This window comes from Vicia villosa, linkage group LG6, assembly GCF_029867415.1.
Source record: "Vicia villosa cultivar HV-30 ecotype Madison, WI linkage group LG6, Vvil1.0, whole genome shotgun sequence".
In the NCBI taxonomy this organism is placed as follows: domain Eukaryota; kingdom Viridiplantae; phylum Streptophyta; class Magnoliopsida; order Fabales; family Fabaceae; genus Vicia; species Vicia villosa.
The window spans coordinates 27,677,430-27,695,229 of record NC_081185.1 but is presented as its reverse complement, the minus strand read 5'-3'; the positions used below and the strand labels follow the sequence as shown (position 1 = coordinate 27,695,229).

At 32.7% G+C, this 17,800-nt stretch overlaps 2 protein-coding genes across 2 annotated transcripts; both read right to left on the bottom strand.

Annotated features, from left to right (window-relative positions):
* Positions 1 to 457: 457 nt before the first annotated feature.
* Positions 458 to 2,445, bottom strand: LOC131613434 (heat shock cognate 70 kDa protein-like). The gene is made up of 2 exons (XM_058885105.1): positions 2,226 to 2,445; positions 458 to 2,139 (listed from the first exon to the last, which is right to left on the bottom strand). Exons 1-2 carry the CDS (start codon positions 2,443 to 2,445, stop codon positions 458 to 460), a joined length of 1,902 nt encoding a protein of 633 aa, XP_058741088.1.
* Positions 2,446 to 2,647: 202 nt separating this feature from the next.
* Positions 2,648 to 6,224, bottom strand: LOC131613433 (uncharacterized). Its single transcript, XM_058885104.1, has 2 exons — positions 5,079 to 6,224; positions 2,648 to 2,665 (listed from the first exon to the last, which is right to left on the bottom strand). Exons 1-2 carry the CDS (start codon positions 6,222 to 6,224, stop codon positions 2,648 to 2,650), a joined length of 1,164 nt encoding a protein of 387 aa, XP_058741087.1.
* Between the last annotated feature and the right edge of the window lie 11,576 nt (positions 6,225 to 17,800).

Below are 17,800 nucleotides of genomic sequence, written 5' to 3'. Positions count from 1 at the left end.
CCTTTATAATATATAGAACATCTGATAAATTATATGATATTCAATTATACAGAATTAGAGAGAGCGAGACCATGAAAAATAGTTCACATTGAGGTTCGAATGACTAATATGAGATGAACATAAAATGGTAATAGTTTGAATTGCTGTTGAAGGTAACAAACAATATTCTTAGAATTGAGAGTTTAACTATGACAGGTTGATATCAATCTGAGTATGGATGTACAGAAATGAAAACTGTTAATTTTAATTAAATCTATTAATTTTGTAACTGAAAAATATAATAAGAAAAATGATAACATGATTGAATGTGCTCAATAAAAAAGAATAGTTGTAATATGTAATTTAAGTGTTACACTGTAAAATTTATAATACATTAGAACAAGAGCCTAAGAGGCATATTAATCTAGAAGCAAGGTTTTGCAAAATGCAAATAAAACTAAAAAACAAAACACAAACATCACTTGAAAAGAAATCTGAATAAAGAAAATTTGTGGTGCTTCTCAATCCTGGTTTTGGCTTTAATGAGTTTCAACATGTTCTTCAGCTTCTTTTGATGACCCTCAAGAAAATCAATATCTTTCTTCTGTTGGTTATTCATGTCAAGCAAATTTATGGCCACAGTCATTGCATTGTTGATGTCCTCACGTTCATGAGCGGTCAGCTTTAAATTAACATCCTTCTCTAATGCATTCTTCATTTTGTAAACACTTAAATGTAATGCATTCATTGCATTGGCCTTTCGTAAAAATTTCTCATCTTTCAACTTGTACTTCTCACCTTCTTCAATTGTTTTTTTGATTTTTTTAGCAGACAAACTTTCTTTGTAATTGGTTATGGTAATCTCATTCTTATTGCCAGTGGATTTATCTGTAGCAGAAACAGTCAAAATACCATTTTCGTCTATAGCAAAACATACATTGATCCCATAGCCGCAAGGTGCAGGGGGAATGTTCGAAAGAGTAAAAGAACCGAGCAGATTGTTATCACTGGCTCTAGTTCTCTCACCCTCATAAACCTGAATACTGACACGAGATTGATTATCTTTAGTTGTTGCGACACGTTTCTTAATCTTGATGGGAATGCTTGTGTTCTTAGGAATCATTACATTCATGATATCTCCCATGATTGAGATACCTAGAGACAGTGGTGTTATATCTTGCAGCACCAAGTTTGGAACATTTCTAAAGCCGTCACTCAACAAAGCTGCCTCTACTGCTGCTCCATAAGCAATAGCCTCATCAGGGTTGATGCTCAAACACAAATCCTCTCGGTTGAAAAATTCCTGCAATAGTTGTTGCACTTTGGGAATCCTAGAAGACCCGCCAACAACGACAACATCATTTATATTACTCGTATTCATCCCGGCATCCGCAAGACAACTCTCAACTATATTCATACACTTTTTAAAAAGGTCTGCGTTGATTTCTTCAAACTTGGCACGAGTGATAGACGAAGAAAAGTCTATGCCTTGAAATAAATAGTCTACCTCAATAGTGGTGACAGAAGCAAAAGAGAGCGTCCTTTTTGCCCTTTCGCACGCTGTTCTCAACCTTCTCAAAGCTTTGGGATTACAAGTAATATCAATTTTGTTCTTTCTCTTTAGTTCCTTCACAAAGTAGTCGACCATTCTATTATCAAAATCTTCTCCTCCAAGGTGAGTGTTTCCGGCAGTAGCCTTAACTTGGAAGACCTTGTCTTTTATCGTTAGCACAGACACATCGAAAGTGCCACCACCAAGATCAAAGACAAAAATATTGTTTTCACCAACACATTTTGTTCTCTTGTTAAGGCCATATGCAAGAGCAGCAGCTGTTGGTTCATTGATTATCCGTATAACATTAAGGCCAGCAATGGCACCGGCATCTATGATAGCTTTTCGTTGAGAATCATTGAAATAAGCCGGTACTGTAACAACAACATTCTTTACAGGGAACTCTACAAATTTTTCTGCAACTTGTCGCATTTTTGTGAGGATCATAGATGATATTTTTTCAGGACAAAAGTGCTTCTCTTCACCCTTGTATTTAACAACAATCATGGGTTTGTCATCGACACCGGCAATGACCTTGAATGGCCACAACTTGATATCATTTTGAATAACAGATTCACTAAACTTTCTACCGATTAACCTCTTAGCATCTGAAAAAACAAAATTAATAATTAAATTTAGATTTTAATATTCATAACTTTAGATTTATAAATTATATTAGAGAATAGATATTTACCAAAGATGGTGTTGGTAGGGTTAGAAGCAGCTTGATAGAAAGCAGCATCACCAATGAGTCTTTGATCATCCTTGAAAGAAACAAAAGAAGGTGTAATTCTATTGCCTTGATCATTGTGAATAATTTCAACCCTATTGTGTTCATCAAGCCACACGGCAACACAAGAATATGTTGTGCCAAGGTCTATTCCCACTGCACATCCTTCATACTTTTCTGCCATGAGAACTCTTGAAGTGTACTGAAACGTTAATGAATGAAAAACAGAAGTTCACAATCTCCAAACTTGTAGTGGAAAACCTCTTTTTATAGTGGAAACCCACCTCCTATTTCGGCGGGTTTGTTATACACAGAAGAGATAATGTGTTTAATTAATTTAAAAATTTAAACGAGATGTTAGGATAAAATTAATAAATATGTTGCACTTACTTTGGCTTGATTTGCTGAAAAAAAAAATCCAAATAACCAAGTTTAATAAATAATTTACACCAAAAACCATGTTTTCGGCAAAATTACGCATATGACCAGGTTTCAGAGGTGGCCTCCACATAGGAGCCACCTCATGTGGCGCCATAGGCCAAATTCCCTTAACTCATGCGCCACCCAGGGTGGCTTCAATGAGTATTTTGGCCTTTTTAGCCACCTAGGGTGGCGCCTACTCTCATTTGCTTTTTTTTTTTTTTTGTTTTTTTTTGTTTTTTTTTTGTTGTTTATATACTATTTTTTTTAATTTTTTTTTATTTATTAATAAAATGGTTTTTAACATAAATATATAAGTTCAGTGAATCAGCTAAGTCGAGTGTCCACGGAAAAGAGTAGTTCATTGATTAATTAAAAGGTACATAGAAAATAACCAACAGAAAAGATAAAGTAAAACATCTAAGAAATCACCACGGTTAAAACAATGTCATTAGGTCCATGCATCATTTGAATGGCATCAATGTCGTATTCCACCTTATGCCAGAAACTTATCGTTCCTCCAGTCACAGGATCGGCCCTTGTTTTAAGCCTCTTGATGCTTCTTATCTGTTCGCCGGCCTCGTACTCCCCCTCTAAAAATCTCAGGAGAGTCCTCTTGAGTTGCTCGACGGAAGAGATATTCCAAAACATTACCGGCATGGGAGGTTTGACGGCGGAGAATATGACATGTCCGTTCCTTCTGCGATACTCCGGCTCAGGTTCGGCACGCCATGTTGATCTCCGGGGCGGCAACTCTGTTGTCCGGTGACATCCATCTGGCCTAATGGTTGTCCGGCGAGGCATGGTTGTGTTTGTGTGATTGTTTGGTATTTGTAGTTTGTGTATGTGTGTGTAAACTCAACCATAGGAGCCACTAATTTATAATAGTAGTGGGTAGAAAAAAGTAATGATGTTGCGTACTGTTTACAAGCACGCCTAACATGTATGATAAATGCAGACACACTGATCAATGACTGACATGAAGACAATTTCACTACGAGACAAAGACATAACTAGTTGATTTAATAAAGGATAATACAAATACATAACAAATACAAATACGAATACCAATACAAATACAAATACAAATACAAATACGAATAATAATACAAATACAAAAACATTGTCAATAAAAATACAGATGACATACAACTAATTGTTGGTGGAATTTGATCCACGGTTAGGACAGGTATTTTTATTGTGCCCGACTTCACGACATATGCTACACTTTCGTACCATTTTCTCATGATCCATCTCGGTTGTGATCCGGGTGCTGTTCGGGCGACCTCTTTTCTTTCTCCGCATGTTATCATTATGCCAAACCACGTCCCCTTCATACGTAGGCCAATAATCCTCCTTTGCCATCACTTGAAATGAGTTGTTGTACACCCCGAGCAAGGTATCTGCCTTGTAAATGGGAGATAAAAGTGCTAACGGATCTTGATGCGCATACGAACATGCTGCAATTACATGAGAGCATGGCATCCGAAAGGCTTGAAACTTTCCACAATCGCACCACCCTTCATCTATAAGAACCCTGTATTGTTGTCTCGGAAGGCCCTCGTTATGGTCAATCGTTTCCTTAACACTGAAGGTCCGGTTGAATCGATCGAAAGATGTCACAATGTGGCTGTTGGCTTTGGCAGATTGCTCTTTCATGAATTTGACGCATGTTTCGCTCCATAATTGTCCGGATTCTATAACTGCATTCCAACGCTCACCTCTTCTTGCGAAAAGAGAAGCCATCCTATAGTATGTTGCTTCCACCAAGGCAGTAATCGGAAGGTGTCTGATGCCCTTAAACACCCCGTTCATAGACTCCACAAGATTCGTAGTCATGTGCCCCCATCGCTTCCCGTTGTCGTATGATCTGGTCCATTTCTCTCTAGCAAGACTGTCAACCCATCTGCCTGCATCTGGATTTGCCGCTACAATTTCTTGTCGATAATATTGGAACGTCGGTTGCGTCAACGCATATCCGGCATTTACAAGAGTCTTCCGAAGAGCCCTGTCCTTTATCTCCCGCATGAAATTTTGTGCGATGTGTCGAATACAATAAACATGCGTTGATGTAGGGTTTTGCCACCCGTTTGCTGGATTGTTGTACGCACTCTCGATGGCAGCATGTCTGTCTGAAATCAAGCAAAGTCCAGGTTGGGGGGCAACGTGTGTCCGAAGATTTCTGAGAAAGAAACCCCAACCTCCAGAAGTTTCTCCTTCCACAAGAGCGAAAGCAACAGGAAAGATGTTACTATTTCCGTCTTGAGCCACAGCCATCAACATGGTGCCTTTATATTTTCCGTACAACCAAGTTCCATCTATTTGAAGAATTGGTTTGCAATATGAAAATCCTTGTACACATGGGCGGAAAGCCCAGAAGAGCCTGTGGGATATCACATTTCCTTGAAGTGATGTTCCGTCTGGAGATTGCGCCGGAAGGGTCTCTAAAATAGTAACAGTTCCAGGAGCATAAATTTGAAGCGCATATAAGAAATGTGGGAGTCGTTTATACGAATCCTCCCAATTTCCATACACAACTTCGATCGCCTTGGTCTTCGCCAGCCACGCCTTTCTATAAGACGGAGTGTAGTTGTACGTTGCAACGATATGAGAGATTATCGTTTTCACCTTTAACGATGGATCTTTTTCAACTAGAGGCAAGATTTCTTGACAAATGATGTCATAACTGAGCTTACGGTGATCTTGTGAAACATTTGTGTTAATACATGTGTGATCTTGGGAAATATATCCTATAACCCATGAGTCACTTCTCTTCCTGTATGATGCATGCAACCTGAATCCACAATCAGTGTTACTACAGTAAATTTTGTACCTTTCGACATTGGCGCGATCAACTCTAAAATCAACATTGTTTGCCATATGAAATCTTTTTATGGCCATGATACATGCCTCCTTAGAACGAAATCTGTCTCCTACTTTTAACCGTTGATCTGTTTGGGTGTATGGATCATAGAAAATATCAGTCGATGGTTCGTCATCCCCATCAAAATTCAGGTTCCTCATGTGCACTGGAGGCATATGCACTTGATCTCGTGGTACAACAACTTCCGGTTCATCTTCACTTTCCTCGTTTACCAGGTTATCAACTTCTATTTCCGGTGCTTCTTCTTCTTCATCTACAACGTCGACCTCTGCTTGCTCGTCTCCAAGTGCATCAATGACTTGTGACTCAACCATTTGTGTGGTTTGAACTTCTGGTAGAGTAACATACAGTTCTATGCATTCGTAACCAGAATACTCATGATTGGCAAACATATTCTGCATGTCTTCATCGTCTTTGATCTCAACTTGGATAAACTTGACCGGGTTGTCTCCACGAAGAAATCGATATTGGTAAAAAATCTGGGATACACCACCCATTGCAAGCTTCGTCTCTAATCTCCCTTTGAAGTAACTGAAATTTGCTTTTCTGCTTAAACAAAATCGTTTAACCTCAGTGTTTCTAAACAGAAAACCAACTTCTTCGTTGTCATAGGTCTCGCCAAAAATATGAGCGTTGATAATGTATTGCGGAGGGGCCATTGTTGAGTGGGTAGAGAGTTTTATTTCAAATATGTAATCAGATGTGTAATGTGTTGTGTTAGTTTACACGTTATAGGTTTCCTTTATGTAGACGAACATTGAGTGATGACAATTATGAAGGCGAATACTATACAATCACATGCGTACTGAGTTGATTTGATGAATAAATGACACTGCTGCACACCAGACTGTTTCACAATTGATTTGAGGTGTGCATGACACTGCTGAACTGTTGCACAGTCGACTTGACCAGACACAACCATACTGTACAATCACATGCGAATAAAGTTGACGGAAAATGAATGCCTGAGTTGATTTGAGGTGTGCTTGACACTGGTGAACTACAGTCGACTTGACCAGACACAACCATACTGAACAGTGTACACTGTACAATCACATGCGAAGACTGTATGCTAATTATTTTCGGTGACACAGAAAACCCTAACCAAACCCTAACCAAACCCTAACCCTAAATTTTCAAAAAAAAACATAGAAAACCCTAACCAAACCCTAACCCTAAATTTTCAAAAAAAAAAATAACAGTAGCATGTAGGCGCCACCTGGGGTGGCGCATTAGACCAACTTTTTCCAGCATGGCGCCACCTGGGGTGGCGCATTAGTGTACTTTCTTTTTTTTTTTTGTTTTTTTTTTGCCCTAATTTTGTCTAGTGGTCCCCACTGCCAAAACCCTAATCTGATCCGCTCACATGATCATTAATTTGTAGCAATAAGATTAAGATCTCCTACTTTTGCTCAACCTAAAGTGAAATTCAGTTATTTATTTTTTTAAATAAGATTTATAATTATTATTATTATTATTATTATTATTATTATTATTATAATTATTATTATTATTATTATTATTATTATTATTATTATTATTATTATTATTATTATTATTATTATTATTATTGCATCCATATCAAAAGAAGCCTTACCTTTCATAAAAATATAGTATTTCAAAATTATAATATTATGATTATTAAGAAATTATTTCGCTTCATAATATGAATTCGAATAATTAAAAAAAACATAAATTTATAATTATTAACTTAGTAAAATTGTAATCAAACTAAAAATTTAATCTTAAAATTAAAAAATAATGGAAGAGAGTGTTTTCAAAATAAAATTCATTCTACAATAAATTATATCTAATACTAAAAGATAAATTAATTATATTGATCAAGTAGATTAAATTTATATTTAATTAAATTTACATAGAACTTAAAAGTTAAAAATGGATAATTTTTTAAATTATTCTAATATATATTATGAAAAAGAAGTTATTTCTATTTGATCAAGAGATGTCATTTATCAAAATGCTGAAATTTACAAAAGTTTGATTCGGCCATACTTTTTTAAAAATTCTATGAAAATCAAGAAACTTTTGAAAATAATAATAATAATAATAATGATAAAATAATAATAATAATAATAATAATAATAATAATAATAATAATAATAATAAAAAGAAAAAAACTAACATGTGCCCAAAAGCACAAGGTAATAAACTATTTATAGAAATATTTTCTTGAAATATCAATATTTTTTTAAATCAAAGAACACTTTAATAAAAACAAAGAGAGATACAAGAGGGTGGACCCAAACCAATCAAGTGAAAATGAGTCTATAGGTGGGTAGCCCCACCATATTATAATTAAACACGTTCAAAGCATTACAAGGAATAGAATGCAACCAATTGAAACTGGGAGAAGAGAGATCTAAGTTGGCTAACTTGTCGGCTAAGGCATAGCCCCCTATATAAGATGGGAGATAGTGAAATTCTTCTACCTTGAACAAAACATTTTTTCCAGCTTTTGCATTTAATCTCAAACAACGGTGGTGTTGTTGTTGAAGGTTTTGAACAACTATGATTTATTTCTAAAAGTCTTTACTGATGGATTGTAAGTGCAAAAAGAAATATTTTTTAATTTTGGGAACAAACACCTAATTAGAAGTTGGATGAATTCAAAACATGCAAATTGTATACGCTAGTGAAGGTAGTGATAATTAGAGCATCAACAATATCTCTTGGTAAAGGCAAGTTTTTTTTTAATAGGCAATGATATTGAACTAGAGTAAAAGGGTTGCTCCTCCCAAATAAAAGGCAAAAAGAAACCCCTACTCAAAACAACAAAGCGGAAGAACATGCCAAATGTGAAAATTACAACTTGAAACAAGCTTAAGACTCGATTGTAACCACGTCCACGAACGGAACACTATCACCGACATACTCTAGGAAACTAAAACTCCCGCTTTTAAAGATGATGTTGTTGCGACTCATCCAAATACTCCAACACGTCGCATGCCAAATAACACCCACTATCCTCCTTTTGGCTAAGATCTTCACTTTTTCAAAGAAGAAAGGAAAGAGCATGAAGTCCTTCATTGTGAAGCCGGGAATGGATCCTATCCATACATGCACCTTCGTCCAAATATCTATCACCACTCGACAGCCACCTAGCAAATGGGGTAAGGTTTCCTCCGCTGTCGAACAAAACACACAAAACGATTCATTGACGTCTAAAATTCCCCTTTTGAGCAAATGGTCTTTGGTAGCAATTATGTCATGAATAATTCTCCAACCAAAGAACAAGTGCAGATCTCTAGCATCTTGTATGGGACCTGAACATGCTATACTTTTAATATTCCAGATAAAAACTCTTGATATTCTGCTAAGATTCGTTACATATAATGTATTTTCGATATTCTAGATAAACAATATTACTATTTTTTTTTTAAAAATACTCTAACCCATCGTATTTTTTATAACCGAGGGGTTAGAATAAAATAATCTTTTTTACAAAAATGGTTACATTGTTTACCCAGAATATAAAAGTACATTGTATGCAACAAATATTATATGGGAGCTGCTCATGCTGTAATTTAATATTATGTGTAAACAATTTTGATATTTTGTGAAGTTTTGTTGCATACAATGTATTTTTAATATTATGGGACGGTAAACAATATAACTATTTTTGTAAAAAAAATACTTTACTCTAACCCCTCGGTTGTTTTAAAAATTCAGATGATTGTTAAGTGTTTTTTTTCATTATTTTCAATCAACCACCTTAAACAAATCTTTGTCGTTCATTTAAAGGTTATCAATGCTCAAGAATCCACCATTAGTGATCCACCTGAAACCTAAAAGATGTCCATTATATAAGTTCTCTTACGATATTGGAAATCTAAATGAAACGTATGAAGCGCATGAAACCTAAGGAAATTTGGGAAAGTTCTCTACGATGGATTACAAGAGCATAAAATAATCTAGGTTCAAGGTTTGTTCTATTAAATTTTTATTTGTACCAATTTTTGTTATTATTGATATTAATTATCTTGCCTTTCTTTTACCAAAAAAAATATAAGCAAGATATGTAGAGAATATCCTTTAACAAACCCTTTTGTTTTATTTTGAGAAAATATTTTTCTTGTATTTGATCTTGCCTAGAATATCAAGGAATTGAAGATCCAACATATGATCTTCATGGAGAATTTATGTAATATTCTAGGTAAGCCCTGTAACGAGTTTTTTTAAAAATGTAATATTATGGTAATTTATTAAAAAAAAACTAAGGACCCCTTGGGTTTTATGATAAACCGAGATAAAAAAAAACGTTAGTTTTTGTAAATTTTAAAAGTGCACAAACTGGTGTTTGAACCCATGCGATAATAAACCTTTACCTCGTTGTTTTAATCACCGAGGTGACAAGGCTTTACTTTTTATGACGATCTTATGTACCTCGCTTCTATTGTCGAGGTAAAACTCATTTTGCGTCCGACGTTAGAAGCGTTTTTTGTAGTAGTCTAAAGATCAATATTAAGATTCAAAATTATCGTTTACTTGATAAAATAAATCTTAACATTAATCTTTAAACCAAGTTTTTCAATATAAAAAAATAACTTTTGAAGAATGGAATATGCTTGTTGAACTCAGAATGACTCAGTTGTTTAGTTTTATAGTAAAATCGGTAAATTTTTTCATTTGTGTTATAATTGTCAACCGTTGTAATATATTTCATTAAAATTAATATGATTCATAATGGTTGGTATTTTTAACCTGGTGAAATGTATTTATTTAAAATTAAAATATAACATATTTAGTTTATTTCTTTCATAACACAAGTGCCCTAGCAAATGAACAGACAAAAGCGATAGCGAATAAACAAATGAAAGTGAGTCCAAACTCCAAACTTCATCACCATTCTTGGAATCAAGGAGTGAAACATCCAATCTTTAAGAAGAATTTTATGTTTCTATTTCATGGATGATCCGCGTTAACTTAGTGTGTTCTAAGGAATCTGACTGCAAGTGCACAGTCTTATCGCGTAGCTTTAAAGATTATCGAATCCCACAGGACTAAGAATCGATCCTATCGTTATCTATTGTTACGGTGTAAATCTAAGGCTAAAGGTCTTATTTGTCAGGATCAGGTGGGAAATAGTAGGGGATATACCGGTTTGCAATGGTCGGACTTCGGGAATTTAGTAAACTATTAACGCAAGTATTAATTTTAAATTAGCTTTTAGTAGAAACCACTCATTTAAAAACCTTCTTCTCACACTCCCGTGTTTAATGATTCCAATCTTATTATCAAACCTAAGTGAGCGCTCTCGCTGTATCAACTAAAGTCTAAAAATAATTTTTAGAAATAAATGAGTTTTAATTATCCTTAAAGTGCTCTCGCTGTTTTTAAATCTAAATTCGATCTTTGCTTTATCGACTTCAATCCCCTATTTAGACACTATGTGTCCAAGTATAATTCCTTGTTTAACCATAAAATAGCATTTCTCCCAATTTAAGACAAGATTCACTTGTACGCATCTTTCCAGTACTCTTTCTAGGTTTAAAAAACATCCTTCAAAACTCTACCCACATACAGAGAAGTCGTCCATAAAGACTTCCATGATGTTATATATGAAAACATCAAAAATTGACATCATGCATCTTTGAAATGTTGCGGGAGCATTACATAATCCAAACGACATTCGTCGATAAGCAAATGTTTCATAAGGACATGTAAAAGTGGTTTTCTCTTGGTCATCGGGGTGAATAGGGATTTGGAAAAATCCTGAATAACCATCAAGATAGCAGTAATGAGAATGCTTATCCAAACATTCAAGCATTTGGTCGATGAAAGGTAGAGGAAAATGGTCCTTTCGAGTGGCCTTATTCAGTTTCCTATAGTCAATGCACATCCTTGCACCACTTACTTTTCTTTCTTCTATTGACTCGCTAGATTTTTTTATTGTGACTGTTATGCCTCTCTTTTTGGGTACGCATTGGACCGGGCTAACCCACTGACTATCAGATATCGAGTATATGATTCTTGCATTTAGAAGCTTGGTTACTTCATCCTTAACTACGGTACTCAGGATTGGGTTAATTCTTATTTGATGTTCTCTAGAAGATTTGCAGTCTTCCTCCAACATAATGCGATGCATACATATTGAAGGACTTATTCCCTTTAGGTCAGAAATGTTATATCCTAAAACAGAGGGATATTTTCTTAAGACTTAACAGAACTATCTTCCAGTTGTATGGACATCTTAGTTGGTCTCAGATCTCCCATTGCAAGCCTTTCGCATATGGATAAGGGCATTAAACTAATACTAGCTCCTAAGTTGCATAGAGCCTTGTCTATGATGAACTTCCCTATGTTACACGGTATAGAAAAACTTCTTGGGTCTTTCAGCTTAGGAGGCATATTGTTTTGAATTATCGCGCTACACTCAGCGGTAAGCGTAGTGGTTTCGTTATCCTCTAACTCTTACTTGTTTGATAAAATTTCCTTAAGAAACTTAGAGTATGAGGGCATTTGGGTAATAGCTTTAGTGAAAGGTATCGTGATGTTTAATTGTTTTAGAAGTTCAACAAACCTCTTAAACTGCCCTACGCTTTTGGATTTTTCAAATCAAGAGGTTTATAAGGCGGCGGCGATACGTATTTAAAGTCTAAAAATAATGTTTGGAAATAAATGAGTTCTAATTACCCTTAAAATGCTCTCGTTGTTTTTAAGGGTAATGTTCAATTACTATGTCCAGTTAAAACCTCAAACTCTCGTTTTTATTGATCCTAACTTTTATCGCTTTTTACTTTCGTAACTAAGCGGTTAATGATTAATTCAAGAAATTGCAACCAGAAAAATACTTTTATGAGAAATCGACGCGCTAACAGTATTACTAAACTCCTTCGGTTATATGACCTTACATACCAGTATTATAGATTTAGTCGGACATAATTTTATACGATAAACCAGAACAAATAATACAGATAACTAATATTCCAAACATATTCAATTAATCAGAATACACAATAATCAATACTAAAAATAAAAACATGGAGTTAAATACGAAATTGGAAATCTTGAATCTTGTAGTACCAAAAACACTCCTCCACAGCCTGGTAGGCTTTGCTTTTATCGAACAGGAATTGAATGCAGAATAAAAATTAAATCCTAAAACTAAACAAATTCTGGAGATGAAAAGAAAATTGAAATTGCAATAGATGTTCCGGTGTAGAAAACTATTTCTTAAATGGGTTGGAAATACTTAACACGAATGGAAAATAGAAGAATGGTAAAATTACGGCAAGGAGAAAAAGAACGGAACCTGGTTTGAGTATTACTGTTGGGTATTTATAGAGGTTGCCTTCAGCTAGGTTTAATGGATCCGTTTCAATTTCTCGTTCAGTTACTGGTTTCTCGGAGAAGATTTAAAAGAAAACTTAGTTGAGTGAATATAGGAAGGCTGGAAAATAGGAGCTTGAACTGAAAAACGCGTTTCATCCTTCTGGGCCAAGTAGTGTGACTAGTGTCACACTTTTAAACACATGGGGGGTGCCGAACGGCAGAGGGGGGTGATGACCGGCAGAGTTCCCTTCTCCATGTATGCTTTAGCGTGTGGGCTTGGGCCTGCATGTTGTTCATTTGGTCTTTCATTTCTAGACCCCTCTTTCTATCTTTTCATCTCTATGCTTTTTACTTCATTTTCTCCCTTTTTTTCCTTATTTTCTCAAGCAAGCTTCTAAATATTAAATACCTGAAATGATAAAGAATACATGCGTAATATTGAAATAAAGCAACATAAATAAAATAAAACACGAAAATAATCTATGTAAATTAAGCCAAATATACGATACATTTTCGTGTTATCAATGGCCTCTTTCTCATCTTCCAGTTACGGTACATTGTCTATTTAATCACCTTCATCACCAATTTTGTTGAGTTTTAGGTATTGGTGTTGATAAATGTTAGAGTTAAATATGTTTGTGCTCCTCCTAAATATCTCAAATTTTGTTTTTAGTCCCTCAAAATATTTCCTTCAAAGAATGATCCTCCTAAAAATATTCATCCACACTTTTGATTCCTAAAATTAAAATCGTCGCTACAATTTTAGCAAATTCAATCGCTAAGTAATAAACCATCTCTAAAATCGTTGCTAATTATGTTGCTAAGTTGCAAGAGGGACCAAAAATGTAGATAAATTTTTTTTGGAGGACCATTCTTTGAAGGAAATATTTTGAGGAACAAAATATTAAATTTGAGATATTTAGAAGGATCACAAACATATTTAACCCTAAATGTTATATGTTGTTGTTATTAAGCGATATTGAATTTTTTTTATGTTGTTGAGAATGTTATATTATGTTGTGTCCGAGTGATATTGAGATTGTTTCATTCTTATTGTTTTGTTGTATTGTTGAATGATTCTACAAGTTTTTGATACAAATTTTTCATAATTTATCATGGATCATAGTTGGATGAAAGTTGGTAGATTAGGTCCGATGTAAGAGAAAATAGTTCTTGGACTCCTTAGACACATAGAAAAAAAATTTGCAACAATAATGGACTCTTTTATTGACCTTGTGTTATATGCAGGAGTATCAAAAAAAATTAATGAAAGAAATATATTGCCACATATGGTGTGATGGCATTTATTAAATTTCTATAATATGGGCATGACATGGTGAAGTAGATAAAAAATAAAATGCAATGTCACTGAGACATGAAGTTGATGAATATATGGATGATCGACTAGAAGAAATGATCAGTGATATTGGAGAATCTTCTTTTAAGAAAGTTTAAATTTATGATAATTTAAGCAGTGATAAAAATGCGCCTTTACATAAGGGGTTCACAAGTTTACACGATTGTTTGGAGGGTTAAAAAATTTTAATCTAAAGGAAAAAACTTGGTGGACGGATAAAAGTTTCACAAAATTGCTTGATTAGTTAAAACAAATGCTATCAGATGATAACAATTTGTCTGATCATTGTTATGCGATCAAGAAGATATTGTGTCCAATGGGTCTGGAGTATATCAAAATACATGCATACCGTTATGAGTGCATATTAAACATGAAATAGTATGAAAAATTGGATCAATATCCAGAATGTGATGAGTCGCGCTACAAGGTGATGGACAACAATGGTTATGACTATGACGATGTTAGCAAAAAGCGTCCTCCTTCTATAACTGTTATGATACTTTCCAATAATTACAAGGTTCGAGATACTTTTTTCTAATGAGAATGACACAAAGAATGTTAGATGACATGTAAATGAAAGAAAATATGATGAAATATTTTTTCATGTAGTTGATTCTTTGTAATGGAAAAAAATTAATTCATTGTTTCTGAATTTTGACCTTGAGATAAAAACCTTAGGCTTGGTCTTTTCACAGATGGAATGAACCCTTTAACAAAGAGTAGTAGTTTGATATCGCTCTGCAACCTTTAACCGAGGATGAAGCTTATAAATGATCAGAACACCTTAATATTGTCTATTGAAAGAATAAAAAAGGTTAGTCTGCTTTCAGGATTACGGATTGACTCCACAAACCATCACGGGTCTTTTTCAGTATGTTTTGTTCTTACTCACACGCTTTTTAGAAAACTTGTAAGAAGGTTACCCATCCAAATACTACTTCAAGTCAAGCACGCTTAACTATGAAGTTCTTATTTATTAGACTACCAAAAAGAAGATGCATCTTGTTGGTATAGGTAGTACCAATCAATCCTTATAAGCCTTCTTTAAACCATGAAGTCACATACCTGCACAGCCTAATGATCCATCTCATTCCAATGTGAATTCGACGACCACTGTTTGCCCTCTTCGGCCTCGAAAGTGTCTCATTGTCATATCTCGTGCACCGAGAACCAGTCTCCTCCCTCATTGGCCTTGAGTGTTACAATCACGTTGTTCTAGATAAATTACTTAAGCCGGTCAGTTCTATTATATTTGAGTTGACCCTACCATGCTTTCAAACCTTATCTCATAAACCTCATAATTTTATCCTAAAAAATTAATATTTTTTCAAGTTAATATTTTTTTCTATCATGTCATAATATTATATATCATTTTTTATTAAATATATGATATTTGTTTATCTAAAACAATATAAGAGAAATCATATTTAATAGATTGGATTAGTTATTATAGAAGTGGCAAATAAAATTTGTGTTCTAAGTCTAAAACAAATTTGAAAAACCAAATAAAATTGAATTAATTAATTAATATTTTAAATGTAATTCGTAAAATTAGTGTTTTAAATGCATCTAATTAATCAACTTTTTAAATCAATTCTCGTTACCAAAAAAATTATTGAACCTACACTCAATTTTCAAAAATTCATTTTTAATATTTTCCGTTAAAAAAAATCTAATACACCCGTTTTCAATTAATTCTCATTACATAAAAATATTTAACATACAATCACATTTTCAAAAATTTGCTTTAATTGTTTATTATAAATAATAATTAGGTTTTTAATAACTTTATATTACAAAAAAAAAATTAATACTCCAATATGATGGATAATTTACCATCATTCTTAAATATCATATTTAGAAATATTATGTTAAGAGTCAATTTTTTTTTTTTAAATTTAGTGAGGTATAATTTTTTTCTATTAATATTAGGGTTTAGGTTTGTATGTATTGCTTAATTTTATAATCAACCATCCATGTATTTGTACACTACAACACATGTGTAAGTCTATTTAGAAATTCTTTTTTTTTTGGTGATGTTTTAACTTTAAAAAATATGATAAATTAGTGTGATTTATAAAAAAATTGTGTATTCACCCATCATAATTTGTCTCGTATTTTTCATTATTAAACCAATATTTATAGCAATTTATAATATAAGGATTACCCTTTTATCTTAAAAAAATACAATTGGCATATGTATATAATTATGTCTAATTTCAATTTGCATATTATTAATATTAATTAAAATATATTATAAATACTAAGTTGCCGTTTAGTTATAAACTAAACCGCGTTATAATATTGATTTATTCAATAAAATTAAGTGAGGTATAAAATTAAATTAAATTATTTTTAATAAAAAAAACTGGTTATTACATCATAAAATTTCCTAATAATTTATAGTAAGTAATGTATCATTATTTCTAATGATTCTAAAATCAATAATAATGATTCCTTATAATTTATAAAATTATAATTGTTAAACATGATTTTTATAGATAAAGCATATTATTTTAATATGATGGATAATTTACGATCATTTATAAATATGATTTTTAGAAATATTATGTTAAGAGTAAAATATTTTTAAAAAAATTGAATGAGGTATTAAAAAATTTATATTAAAAAGTATATGAAAAATAATTTACAATAAAATAAACTATATTTTTAACAAAACCATCAAGACTAATATCAATACATACAATTATAAGTATTTGATTCAAATTTTTATATAATTGGATTTTTATATAAGTAATTGGATTTGTATTTGAGTCAAACCTATTCATTTTCTTTATTCACGAAGAATATAACATAAATGCAATGTGAATATTTAAAATATAACAAGAAATATTAGGTTGTCTTGACCACATAACTTTTATTTTAAAAAGCCAAAATGTTTGTTAACATAACTTAAAACTCATTTATAGAGCAAATTGATTAAATTATTATTTTAAGATACTTAAAACAAAAAGAAAAGAGAATTTTTAAATTATCCAACAATTTTATCAAAAAGAAATATATGTGGTTGAATCGATAATACAATAGAAACTCTTTATATTAAACTCGGTAAATTAATAAACTCTCTAAAATAATAAATTTGTCCTGTCCCGATTTGCGCCAATGTAAAAAATTTTAAAACTCGATAAAATAATAAGATAATAATTTTTAGGAGATCCCTTTATAATTTTAGGTCCCAAGAAAATCATAAATTAATAATTCATAGAAACTGAAAAAAATATATATTACACTCTGATTCAATAGTTGTCTGTTTTCCTTTAATAATACATTAAACATATTTGTTTTTCTTGTTTACATTTATTGTACTTCAAAAGTAATTATTGATTTCTAATGCATATGAACACGGTAGTTACTAATTTACGTTGAGTCTCAAGGTTCGCTGCAACATAATTATAAGAGGCATAGACTAATTCGTTTTTTTGTTTAGTATGTAAAGTATAATTACTTAAAAGCTCTTTAAATTAATAATTAAAAAATTTATCAATAAATTAATAACTCTCTTAATTAATAAAATTCTCCGGTTCTGACATTATTAATTTAAAGAGTTTCTACTGTATTGTCAAT

Excerpts from the sequence above, each read along its gene's own strand:
- LOC131613434 (XM_058885105.1), bottom strand. The coding sequence starts at position 2,445 with ATGGCAGAAAAGTATGAAGGATGTGCAGTGGGAATAGACCTTGGCACA. Across the intron at positions 2,140-2,225 it reads CCCTACCAACACCATCTTTG|ATGCTAAGAGGTTAATCGGT; the intron begins GTAAATATCTAT and ends TTGTTTTTTCAG.
- LOC131613433 (XM_058885104.1), bottom strand. The coding sequence starts at position 6,224 with ATGGCCCCTCCGCAATACATTATCAACGCTCATATTTTTGGCGAGACC.